The sequence below is a fragment of the Ranitomeya variabilis genome, chromosome 4 (assembly GCF_051348905.1).
Source record: "Ranitomeya variabilis isolate aRanVar5 chromosome 4, aRanVar5.hap1, whole genome shotgun sequence".
NCBI classification, from domain to species: Eukaryota; Metazoa; Chordata; class Amphibia; order Anura; family Dendrobatidae; genus Ranitomeya; species Ranitomeya variabilis.
Genome location: NC_135235.1, coordinates 594,199,016 through 594,211,522, shown reverse-complemented (window position 1 = coordinate 594,211,522; position 12,507 = coordinate 594,199,016). Strand labels below are relative to the sequence as shown.

The 12,507-nt window shown below is 40.5% G+C and overlaps 1 protein-coding gene across 25 annotated transcripts in view; it reads right to left on the bottom strand.

Moving 5' to 3' along the window:
* Positions 1–2,542: 2,542 nt before the first annotated feature.
* Positions 2,543–12,507, bottom strand: part of BCAS1 (brain enriched myelin associated protein 1) — a 180,780-nt gene continuing 170,815 nt past the window's right edge. For 15 of the 25 annotated variants that reach the window (XM_077253177.1, XM_077253179.1, XM_077253186.1 and 12 more), the window contains 7 exons: positions 11,666–11,833; positions 10,017–10,058; positions 8,601–8,645; positions 7,790–7,933; positions 7,420–7,485; positions 5,057–5,353; positions 2,543–3,483 (listed from right to left, as the gene is read on the bottom strand). In XM_077253177.1, coding sequence (XP_077109292.1) covers positions 3,409–3,483; positions 5,057–5,353; positions 7,420–7,485; positions 7,790–7,933; positions 8,601–8,645; positions 10,017–10,058; positions 11,666–11,833 — 837 coding nt within the window. In that variant the 3' untranslated portion in view covers positions 2,543–3,408. The remainder of the gene's footprint in view (positions 3,484–5,056; positions 5,354–7,419; positions 7,486–7,789; positions 7,934–8,600; positions 8,646–10,016; positions 10,059–11,665; positions 11,834–12,507) is intronic. The other 10 variants (XM_077253189.1, XM_077253195.1, XM_077253180.1 and 7 more) reach the window with 6 other exon arrangements.

The following is a 12,507-nucleotide window of genomic DNA, read 5'->3' as shown; positions in this document are numbered from 1 at the left end:
GTTGGCAGGCTGCATGGTTGAATGATGTGACAATGGAGTCTGTCATCCAGTAGACACTGAGCACCGTGTGCTCACTGTCTCCCTGTGAACTACTATTTCCTGTCTGAGGGCACCTTGAGAGTGAGAAAGTTCTGCTTGCGGTGCCATCAGACAGGTCCAGTGAGTTCACAGCCAGTGGTCGTAAGTATGGTTTAATTTAGGGATGTGGTCCCTAAAAAATTGGTTTTGTAAATTTTGCTGTAAAAAATTAGAAGTTGCTGATGTGCTTTTAAACCTTCTAACTTCCTAACAAAGAAAAATTATGTTTCAATAATGATGCTGCTGTGAAGTAGACCTGCGAAAAATGTTATTTATTAACTATTTTGTGTGGTATAACTATCTGGTTTAAGTGCATAAAAATTAATAGGTTTGAAAACTGCAAAACATTCATGTTTTTTATAAAATTGTCAATATTTTCATAAGTAAACTTAAATTATATCGACCTGAATTTACAACATGTCTCGAAAAAAGCACTCTCAGAGTAGGTGGGATATGGTGAAGCATTCCAGAGTTATTACTACATAAAGTGACAATGGTAAGAATTAAAAATATTGGTGAAAACAGGCTGGGGGATGAAGGCAGGGGTTAAGTTTCAGATGGGCCTAGATACCAGATATGTGTATGGTTGATTTTTTTTTATTGTTTTATTTTGAATGGGGCGAAAGGGGGGTGATTTAAACTTATATATATATTTTTTTCATATTTTTTAAAACATTTTTTTTTACTTTTGCCATGCTTCAATAGTCTCCATGGGAGGCTAGAAGCTGGCATAACCTGATCGGCTCTGCTACATAGAAGAGATGCTCAGGTCGCTCCTATGTAGCTGAATTCATGCATTGCTATGAGCGCCGACCACAAGGTGGCACTCACAGCAATCCGGCATCAACAACCATAGAGGTCTCTGGTTGTCATGCCGACACATCGCTGACTCCCGATCACATGACGGGGGTCAGCGATGCGCGCATTTCCAGCCTGATGGCAGTTAAGTGCAGCTGTCAGCGTTTGACAGCGGCATTTAACTAGTTAATAGCGGAAGGTGGATCGCGATTCCACCTGCCACTATTGCGTGCATATGTCAGCTGTTCAAAAGAGCTGAACTGTCACGGCTTTGATGTGGGCTCAGTGCTGAAGCCCACATCAAAGGGAGAGACACGACTTGCGCAATACTAGTACGGCGCATGTCGTGAAAGGGTTAAAGGTTGAGTGAATTGAAAGACTTGGATTTTATGGTACTTTGTAAATAGCAGTAATTTTTTTTTCACCATAGACTATAATAAAAATCTTTTGAAAATTGATCAATAAAGTGGTTTTCTATCACTCTGATATTGACACTCTCCTTAGAATAGGTTAATAATATCTGATAGTTGGGAGTCCACACCCACCAAATGCACTGATCAGCTGTGACCATCTCCAGTAGAGGCTGGATGTAAACTATGTACTGTAGCCTTAGCCTAATGTGTACAATGTGGCCTTATGTAATATGGCACTTCATACACTGTAAGGTGGCAGCTGGGCAGGTCCTGGACGAGATGTATGTGTCCAAGAGGTGCCAAGACTTGATGTAGGACCTGGAGAAGCAGGCTGCAGCATGTATAGTGCTGAGAGGTATTTTTAATTGGCTCATATTTTGGGTCCAGGTTTTAGGAGGGGCCATTAGAGCTGGGAGGGACTGGCCGTTCCCTTACCTCCAGTTCCAGGCTTTTTAAGGCAGCTGGTGCTGCCTCACTGTGTGCTGTGTGTCGGAGGAGAAAAAAACTTGTGTTATACTGAGCAATCGGAGGAGGAAAATCTGACCAGAAGTTATTGTGCTTTAAACGGGTGAGCCCGTGTCTGGTGTACAGAGGAGTGTTTGTTTTATTTTTACCTTTGTGCCCAGGAAAGGAAGTTTCTTTTCTGTGAAGATTTATGGACTTTAATAAATCTGTCATTTTTTAATACTAAGCTTCAGAATGAGGATTCCCTACAACACAATGTAGCCTAATGCAATGTACAGTAGCAGACACAAACATAACGGGACCCCTGTGCAAGAAAAATATACTGTATTAGCCCTTTGCAGTGTAATAGCATAGCTCATCAATGCATAAGTCCACCTTGCCTCTTGGGCCCCTGTGGTAAAGTGCCACAATGTACACACCATAGCCTAATGTAACTTCAGTAGTTTACACTGTAGCTTTGCAACGCTGGAGTCCAGGGGTCAAATCCGACCAAGGACAACAAGAAGTTTGTTCTCTCCGTGTTTGTGTGGGTTTTATCCAGGTTGTCCAATTGCCAACCTCATTCCAAAGACATAGTGATAGGGAATGTAGATTGTGAACCCCAATGGGAACCGTGATGATCATGTCTGAATATGATGGTGCTATATGAGCAAGCAAAATAAATATATATATATATATATATATATATATATATATATATATATATATATATATATATAACTTGGCACAATGTTCACGCTGTGGCATACTGTACCGTGGCTCAGGCAGTAGCTGTTAGGAATACGCTGTACACCAAGGAAAACTTTATTACTGAAGATAGTGGAAAACAGCAGGGAGCAAATATTACAAGGAGAGAACACCAGGCACATGGACACCATACAGTACACATGACGTTATAGATAGCAATGTCACCGGCAGGTGATTATCAGATCCAGGCGGGTTAGTGCTTATTAGCTAATCAATCAACCGCAGCTCACATTAGACGTGATCGTCAATTCAATCTTAAAGAATCAAGAGGTGTAAGTTATCATACAGTGATTTAGTCTATGGCAATACCCCCTACTGCTGGATTTATAAAAACTACAGTACATACCAAGCGTAAAAAAAAAAAGAATCATATTCTCCTGACATTATAGCATCTGTAAAACTCTGTCCATTCTGTTCCTTCCATCAATGACCCCTATGTAACGTGCAGAACCTTCTGAAACGTGTGATGCCTTCATGAGATGAGATCTGCGTGTATGGACTTTTTCACTACACCGAGGCCTTATTATGAATGTGGCCCCCTTTATTTTAGGAACTGGTAAAAGTCCCAGCATTTTGATCTCTATGTGTAGTGTCTCCTGACCTGAATATTCCCCTGTAGCGTTTTATGGGGGGTCATTACGTTCACACATTCTCACACCTCCTGTAAGTCTATTACTTTCAGCTATGATACTAGGAAACTGTAGGGAGATAATAAACTGCTCACTGCCTTGACAGACGTGAATAATATATAAAACCCTGGAGATCTGTCACAAACTTGCGTTTTCCCTCCATTGTGTCATTGAGGAATGTACTGAAATATCTCTGTACAGATTACAGCGGAAATATACATTGGCGGCGTCCGCCCTCATTCCCGCCGCAGCCAGCTCTGTCTCAGCTTTATAAATAGTCATTTAGTCTTCTCTGCAGGGAAGATGGTGACCGGGTCTGTCTGCACCTCTGCGTCACACGTGCGCTTTGGCCCCTGAAATAATCAATTAGAGAGTAGGGTTGTATCAGTACAATGGGTCATACACAAGAGATGATTACAATGATTTTATTTCTTCCCACCCCGAGATTATCTCTAAGACCCTCATAACAGTATTAGATCATTTGGGGAATCCACAGATTTTTCTCTAATAAACAACTAATGCAATTAAAAAACTTAATGGAGTCTCATAATGAGATGCCATAGAACCAAGAATCAGGGTGAGGTGCCACTTTCACATATAGGGATCTAGATGTGGACAATGAGGACATCTAGAGGTATGATGGCCTTCGCTGAATTATTAAGCCATCATCTACCTCCAACAGCTGCTGGTGGAGCAGAGCTCTGCCCGTGGCTGTTATCTATTAAATGCCGCTGTCAATCTCGGACAGCGGCATTTAATGCATATCGGCAGAGGGGCACGTCATTCCATGCACCTATCGGTGAGCCTGTGATGTAATCATAATGAACCAATGGGTAGCCATGACAGCTGGGGGTCTGCCAAAGACCACCGTGCTTGTCAAAATGGTTCTCCTGTAAAAGCCAGCCTGTAGCTGGCATTCATAGGAAAGCGTGATTTTCGCTATACATGGCAATGCTGATACACTGCTATGTATAGCATAAGCGATCGGACGATCACAGCTTCATGTCCCCTAAGGGACATTTAAAAAGTGAAATTTAAAAAAATATATATGAATATCGCTACGTTCTATCAAAATATGAAATAAATTATTCCGATTGGTAAACAGCGTAATGAGACAAATTATTGAAACACCAGAATTACGTTTTAAAATGCAATAAGAGGTGAACAATCAAAACATCGTATCTTCCCCAATATGGTATTAGTTAAAACATCAGCTCAGCGTGCTAAAAAAAAAACAAAAAACCATCACACAGCCCCAGATCTCGAAAATTGAAAACGTTACGGGTCTTGGAAAATGTCGACACAAGCAAACTTTTTTTTTTTTTTTTTTTTTTTACAAATTTACATTTTTTTCACCACTAAAGTAAAAAAAACAACAACTAAAACCTATACATGTTCGGTAACTGCATAATCATATGGACCTAGAAAATCATACTGCCAGATCAATTTTATCATGAACACGGTAAATAAAAAACCCAAAAACTATTGTGGAATTGCACTTTTTTGCAATTTCAATGCACTGATAAATTAAATGGTGTTATTCAAAAGTACAATTCGTGCCACAAGAAAACAAAAAAAAAGGTCATATGGCTACAAGGATGGAAAAATAAAAAAGTTATGGCTGTTGGGAAAAGGGATGGGGAAAAAAACAAAAACAAGAAAATGGAAATTGGCAGCGGCATGACGGAGAAGAAGCAAGAAGATGAAGCAGATAGAAGATATAAAGGTATTGTTAGATTGTAGATTCCAACCTACATGCCCATATAGGTGGTTTGGGAAGTTGGTCTTACTGACAGGTTAAATTTAAGAAAAATAGATGCCCTTTAAGGAACAGAAATCACCATAGAAATTGTGATTAAACAGATTTCCTTCACTAAATTGTTGGAATCTACCAGATCATATTGGAGACATGTATGGTAAACTCACAATGGCTTTGAAGAAGCTGCCCAGGGACTGCCTCTTCTCTGTCCTCTTCAGTTGGCCATCTCTAGATGCCCCTACACCGATATCCACTTGTACTGGGTCTGGAGCTTGTATCTGGGCTGAAGCGGCTGCCTCTGAACTCTCTCTACTCTCTTGCTTGTTCAGTTTCTCTGCTGAAGCTTTCTTCTCCTTCACATTGTCCTTTCCTTTCAGTGGTGGAGGTGGAGGAGGTTCCACCACAGCAGTGACCACAGTTTTCTCATTCTTACTGATCTCCACTCCATCTGTAATGTCCAGGGTCTGCAAATGTAAAATGAATGCATAGAAGAACTTAAAAAAATCTTATGATGATCATGATTTGTTCGTGCTTTTCAGAATTAGGGTGGAGATTAAAGGCTGCGGATTGGATAGGAAGTATCTCAAAGAGACACAAAGACATGTTGGCAAATCTTTGGGTTCTGACTTGTGGCACATAGGGCTCTAGGATAACTGTAGTCTTAAATGGGTATTCTCATGTTACTAAATTGCTTTAGTTGGCTAGACTATGAAAATAAACAAGTTTGTAACTGACTTGCTTTTTTATCTGCTGTCATTGTGCAGCAATGAGAATTTTTATCTTTCATAGTGTACAGTTGGTTTCCATGAAGCTCAGCCACCAGATCCCGGCCGAGTGTGTTACATTCCTGTAGAGGGGTTAACACCTAACATACTAGTCAGCTCTCTCCAGTCCAGTTATTTTGTACAGCTACTCATCTTCCTTGCCCTGCCTCTCAGTTCCTGACAAGTTGTGATTATAAATCTTGCAAAATCAGCAGTTCCCACCATTGGTTGCTTTCAGCAGATCTCCTAATCATGGCTCTTGCTCTCTCTCTGTGCTTGTTAAATTGACCTGTTATCTCTGTGTGAATATCTTGTAGATTGTGAGCCCTAGTGGGCAGGGTCCTCTCTCCTCCTGTACCAGTTGTGACCTGTATTGTTTAAGATTATTTTACTTGTTTTTACTACGAATACCCCTCCTCACATGTAAAGCGCCATGGAATAAATGGTGCTATAATAATAAATAATAAAAATAATAATAATAATATGGTGATATCAGGACAGATTAAGAACAAACCACTGATACCTGAAGGGGTCACAACAGGACTTGTGCCGATCTTTATAATTCCACTAATACTACAGTTCTATTCACCAATTCACCAGATCTATCACTCAAGGAGGAGAATTCATCCCAAAAAACAGTAAGTGAAAGAGTCTGGAAAGACGTTTGCTGCTCAGGAGACAACTTGAGAAAAACTCTTTAAAGTCCAATTTATTAATACTTTAGACATTCAGCTGAAGATACTCAACTAATCCAGCTAAAATGAACCCTTACCAATAACAGAAATGTCTGCTGGAAGCTGCAAATCACTTGTAAAATGTAGCAGCCCTCACAAGGTGTCCAAAGGAGCAGCTTATACTGGTGGGTTATCCAAGACTATGTTTTATTTTGTTTGCTATAGGGCTAAAACTTACCGTAAGGTAATTGCTAACTACCTGCCTGTTCTGCCCTGCGAAGATCTGTTCCAGGTCAGAGCAGTCACAGACCGCTCCTGCTGGCGATTCAGTGGCTTCTGGTAGCATCACGTTGACATAGCAGAGCGGAAGAGAAGAATCGTCACTGCTGATATCATGTTGATTGATAGCCAACTACCCGCTGCCTAATTGTGGGGAGTTGACTGTTAATCAACATGACGTCGGCAGTGACTTCCTGTTGACAGAGCAGAGGGGAAGTGAAGAAGCTGCTCTGTCAAAGCGATGTCACAAGGAGCAAGAGAATCGCTGCCTGAGTCAGAAAAGATAGCCAGGCAGGTATTTAGCAACTATGTTCTTAGCCTCCCAGCAAAAGAATCCAAAAGTCCTGGGTAACCCCTTTGATACCACCTCAAGTTAAAAAATAAAAAAACAATGATAGCTGTACAGGCAGGAAAAACTATATTAGGCATGCACTCTAAAGGTCGTTTATAAGGTGTGCAAAACATATGATATATAAGCTCTATGGTAGTAGAAGGTAAATATAGCACCATGCTTCCTTAGAAATACTTAAAACTCATAAATCGTTAAAAGAGTTTTGACCACTTAAAAACGTCCATGTTCTTAGATAAAATACATGCAACGTGATCACCACATGAAACAGTTTAGAAGAAAGAAAAGAAGCTGATTATGGTGTTTTTGTCATATGTATTCAGGAGGTAGATATACAGTTAGATTGCATAGACAAAAGGATCTGAGAAGATAGATTTGTTGTGTACATCCACATTCTGTGATTTCAGCTTGATTTACAGTAAATCCCATCACCAGAGCCAGCTGTATGATAGATATTCACTTACAGGCTCCTGGTTGCTTTTCTCGTTACTCTCCTCTCCGCTGATATTATTTCCATCACCCATCACTGACTATAATAACAAGTAATATGCAAGCAGGTTTTTTTTTTCAGTTCTGTATTCTCTTATATAAAATAAAATTATAAAATAACTCAATAAAACAGGTAAAAATATACACGTCTGGAGAATTTCTGACAGATGAAAGCAATGTTGAGAAATGAACGTATCATAGGTGGCAAGCTGGGCCAAACCAAAACTAAACTGCAGCTGTGGTACCCCTTCATATCTCACCCCTTCATATCATAATCTTTAGGCATCTTCTATGACATAGGGGATGTCAGCAAATATACAGAGCTCATGTTCTTGGACGTCTTACCAGCTGTTTGAAGAACATCATGATTTTGGGTTTGGTGGTCTTTCCTTCTTCTGGCTTCTTGCTTTGAGCCTCTGGAGATTTTCCCCCTGCTCCTTTCTCTCCGGGGTTGGACTTGCTGCTCTGGGGCTCTGGTTCTGAAGAACTCTACATTCATGGGTAATATGATATTATCAGTTATAAACGGGAAAATAGATCAGGAAATTTTTGTGTAGCTCCGACCGTCACAAAGCTCAACTGTCCAGGTGAATAGAATTGATGAGAACCAGAAAGTTCTCCTCCGAATGTTTATCTGCATCATCTACAATGAGTAACAAATGTCATGGGTAAGGTAACAAGTATCAAGAAGAGTCATACAAGCTTTATATTTCCACTCTGGAACAGAAGGGGTTGTCCAGCTAGATGGAAAGTGCTTTAAAACTGAAAAGTATTATTATGCTTTAATTAACCAAGCGCCACCAATGACCCATTGTGTACACCAGTATTTGCTTCAACACAGGAGAGAATTTCCGTCCCCTACCTATGAGATGTAGGAAGGGGGTCTGGCTATCGGGCTCAGTTTAGTAGCTAAGCCAGACCCCTTTAAAGACTGTATGGAACTGCTTCCATAGATAATCAAGTGACACAGGACCCTAGTTCTCATGATCCGTGAAGCAGCAGGACACACAGCCATCAGATACTCCTCTCACCTATTCTGTGCTTACCATAGATTATAATTTGTAAACGTTAAACCCAACAAAGCAGAAAGTCAGACAGACATACGTGTGACATGAACACTGATAATACCAGAGCGTTAGGTGTTAATGACACTTACAGTCAGTGTTAGTTGAACCGTCTTGGGTTCCTCTGCTGGTATGGACTGAGAAAAAGACATTGAGGTCCATTAGTGAATGATCCAGACTAGAACAGTAAAACATCAAGTGTTCCAAAATATCAGGCAGAATTACTATTTTCTGAGGAAATGCTAAACAATATAGGAAATCTAATAAACAGCCAGAGAAATTCCAAATATTTTTCTTTAATGATGAGATAATATTATGGGATATTAATTATATTACACTAGAAATCTCATCCTATGGCTCTGATGATGAAAAACTTCATGAAAATTACTAATTTTGTGTCTCTTTATTCTCACGCCTAATAAAGGGATTCTGTCAACAGGTTTTGCTACCTAAGCATAATGTAGGGCAGTGACCCTGGTTCAAGCGATGTGTCACTTATTAGGCTTTGTTTTGCAGTTTCAATAGAATCAGTGTTTTATCAGCAGGAGATTATCCTTACAGGACTAGGTGTCTGGTGCCTCCTGGTCCTGCCCTGCTCTCCACCACTGTTTTCTGTCAATGTACAGTGTACATAGAAAGCCACATGGCTTTGTTTTGCCTTCTGGGTGCTTACCCCACATAACAGCCACCATCATTTTCTATTTACGACTCAGCTTATATACAGGCAGAACTGTTTTAAGAGCATACTTTCTATTATATCTAAAGCAACTCTCTTATATATTTATTGACAACTATTATAGTGGTATATTTTGCAATTTGCATACATTTTTTTACTTTATTCATACCATTGGGTTGTTACTTATTAAAGGAAATCTGTCAACAGGTTTGTGTTATGTAATCTGAGAGCAGCATGATGTAGCGGCTGAGACCCTGATTGCAGTGATGTGTCACTTACTGGACTGCGTTTCCTGTTTCAATAAAACCAGTGGTCTCACTTCCCTGCGGCTGTTGATCGGCTGCAGCGCTGGCGTGCCATAATGAGCGCTTGCAGATACAGCACTGATAACGCTGGAACAGCAACAGTCTGGGAGGTAAATACTGTTTTTATTTTACATGGGACACTTCATTTAGTAGTGGACAACCCCTTTAAAGTGTGTGGATTTAGAGTGGGATGTCATAAAATCTCCTGTAGGGGGCGCAATACTTTTCTCCATGTAACCCTGCTGTGGTCAGGAGAGTCCCAAAAACACAGAAAATTGAAAATAACTTCGGAACAAAATTGAAAAACAAATTCATCATCTCATCAACATAAGCAGAAATATGTTACTTGAAACTACATAGAAGGTCAATGTCTGAGATTGACCAGTTTTAGAAATATTTCAATTTATTCAGCGCTGGGGTCTATATGACCCCGTGGTTCCACAGCAGGGTTAATACATTTTAGGATTTTTTTTCCCTGTCCATTTATTGAGTGATTGCTTATAGTTAGCACGCTTTCTTAAACTTACATTCTCCTGGACCTTAGGGGGTTGTGGGTCTCCTTTGAAAGACTAGAGAGAGAAGTTTCTTGTTAGTAAGGAATCGCTGCTATGGGTGATGATATAAATCAGCATTAGGACTTATGCCCATGACTGTGTTACGCACATAATATTAAGGCTACGTTCACATAACCATATTTTTGGTTCACGTACCGTCCTTGAAAAAATTGACCTCCCTATGACCAATGTAATTCAATTGGACTGTTCAGTTTACAGTATTTTTTACATGGACCGAATGTAAAAAAAAAAATATCAGCATGCACTATTTTCTTCTGTATTTCCGATGAGACTCATGTATTCAACTCTATGGGTGCGTGCGGATCCCATACAGAACATAGCATACAATTTTTATGGATACGTTGCAAACTGTATTTTTTCTTGTAAATTTTATTTATTGCTGATGTATAAAAACAGATGGCATACGGATGACTATACAGATTAAAATCGTCCGTTATTTCTGGATGAAAATCAGACCATTTTTTTATACGTTTGGGCGAGTTTAGCCTAATACTGTGCGACAGCCTGATGTGGAGGAATATATCAGCACACAGGACACCCTACAGCTCCATAATACAGATTTGTGGATGTGCCCTGTACTATAAACATAGGACAGTAATGTATCTGTATTCGGACTCGTGCAGACGACCGTATTTTCGGTCCAAGTGCGATCTAACAAAACATCGGATCGCACTCGGACTGATGTTAGGCTATGAGACCGTGCACATGTCCGATTTTTAGATAGTCTATGTCTGAGGAAAAAAATCACAGCACGCCCCAGTTTGATCTGATATTCGAATCGCACTCGGCCATGCAAGTCAATGAGACCGTGGGAAAAATTAGATTGCTCTCAGATGACATCAGAGTGCAATCCGATTTCCATGGACTGACAGAGTGGAGAAGACGGAGACATTTTTTCCTCCATCTTTTCTTCATCCAAGAGAATCGAATCACACTATGATCCCGCTCTGATGAAACTCTGTTCAAAGTGTGATTAGTATAATCGGTCCTATTCTCTTGGATCATACAAAATATGGTCATGTGACCCTTGCCTTATGTTGTTTAGGAAATGAAAAGTTTCTGCAAAAAGTGCATGAAAATTGATGAAAAAAAGAACAAGTCTGTTTCCTTCCCAGACATTAAATGTCTGCACCAAATGCTAACTATAAGGGCTCACTCACTTTGGCGTATAAGACGGCCGAGTGCTATCCATTGTTTTATCGGCTAGCACTGGGCCCAATGTTATACTATGGACCAGAGCAGATCGCAGCATGTTGCTCCAATATTCAGATGTCATCTGAGTGCAGTCTGATGTACGCTCACAGAGGCAATGGAGAAGATGGAGAAGTTACGTTCTCCGTCTTCTCCGCGCCATGAATTCTGTCATGCAATAGAATCTGATCACACTCAGATGACACTCGGATCAGACTCTGACAGAGTTTGAGCTGAGTGTCATTTGCATAATTGTCCCAATTCTCTCCCATGAGAGAACATACGGCAGTGAGAGTGAGCCCTTAATGTGACGTGTACATATGGCTGATATACGTATGTTAAATATATGTATCTATACTGTAACTATACAGAGGAGGGCCAGGAGGACCCGTCTGTGACGTGAGGCTGACCTTCCTCCAGAACAGCACTGGCCGGGCTGCGGCTTCTTTTTGAGGTTTTTCAATCTCTGCTTGTTGTGTGTCAGAGTTTGAGGGTTTTGTTTCCAGAGTGAGAACCTGTTCTGGGGGGGACTTCTCCGAATTTACAGACACAGACACAACAGGCTGCTCTACCACAACCTACAATGGAGATTAGTGATTACATGAAGGAGACAAAGACACAGAACTGCCTGGACGATAAAGAGACCTCATGTACTAAAAGAAGCAATTGTATACTGTATCTCTAAGGGTACCGTCACACAGTGCCATTTTCATCGCTACGACGGCACGACTCGTGACGTTCTAGCGATATCGTTACGATATCGTTGTGTCTGACACGCTACTGCGATCCGGATCCCCGCTGAGAATCGTACGTCGTAGCAGATCGTTTGAAACTTTCTTTCGTCGTCTAGTGTCCCACTGTGGCGGCATGATTGCATCGTGTGACACAGGTTGTATACGATGTGCGCACAGTAACCAACGGCTTCTACATCGCAAATACGTCATGAAATTATCGCTCCAGCGCCGTGTATTGCAACATGTGACCGCAGTCTACGACGCTGGAGCGATAATCATACGACGCTGCGACGTCACGAATCGTGCCGTCGTAGCGATGAAAATGGCACTGTGTGACGGTACCCTAACATGATAAGTATATACTGTACTTATTACTATTATTCTACTAAATACAAACAGTATATAATATTCCTGCGCAGACTGTATAGCATATACTATTATAGACACAATGTATTATTACCACATACATTGTCTAGTGTTAATATTATATTATACACACATTATATATTACTATTATA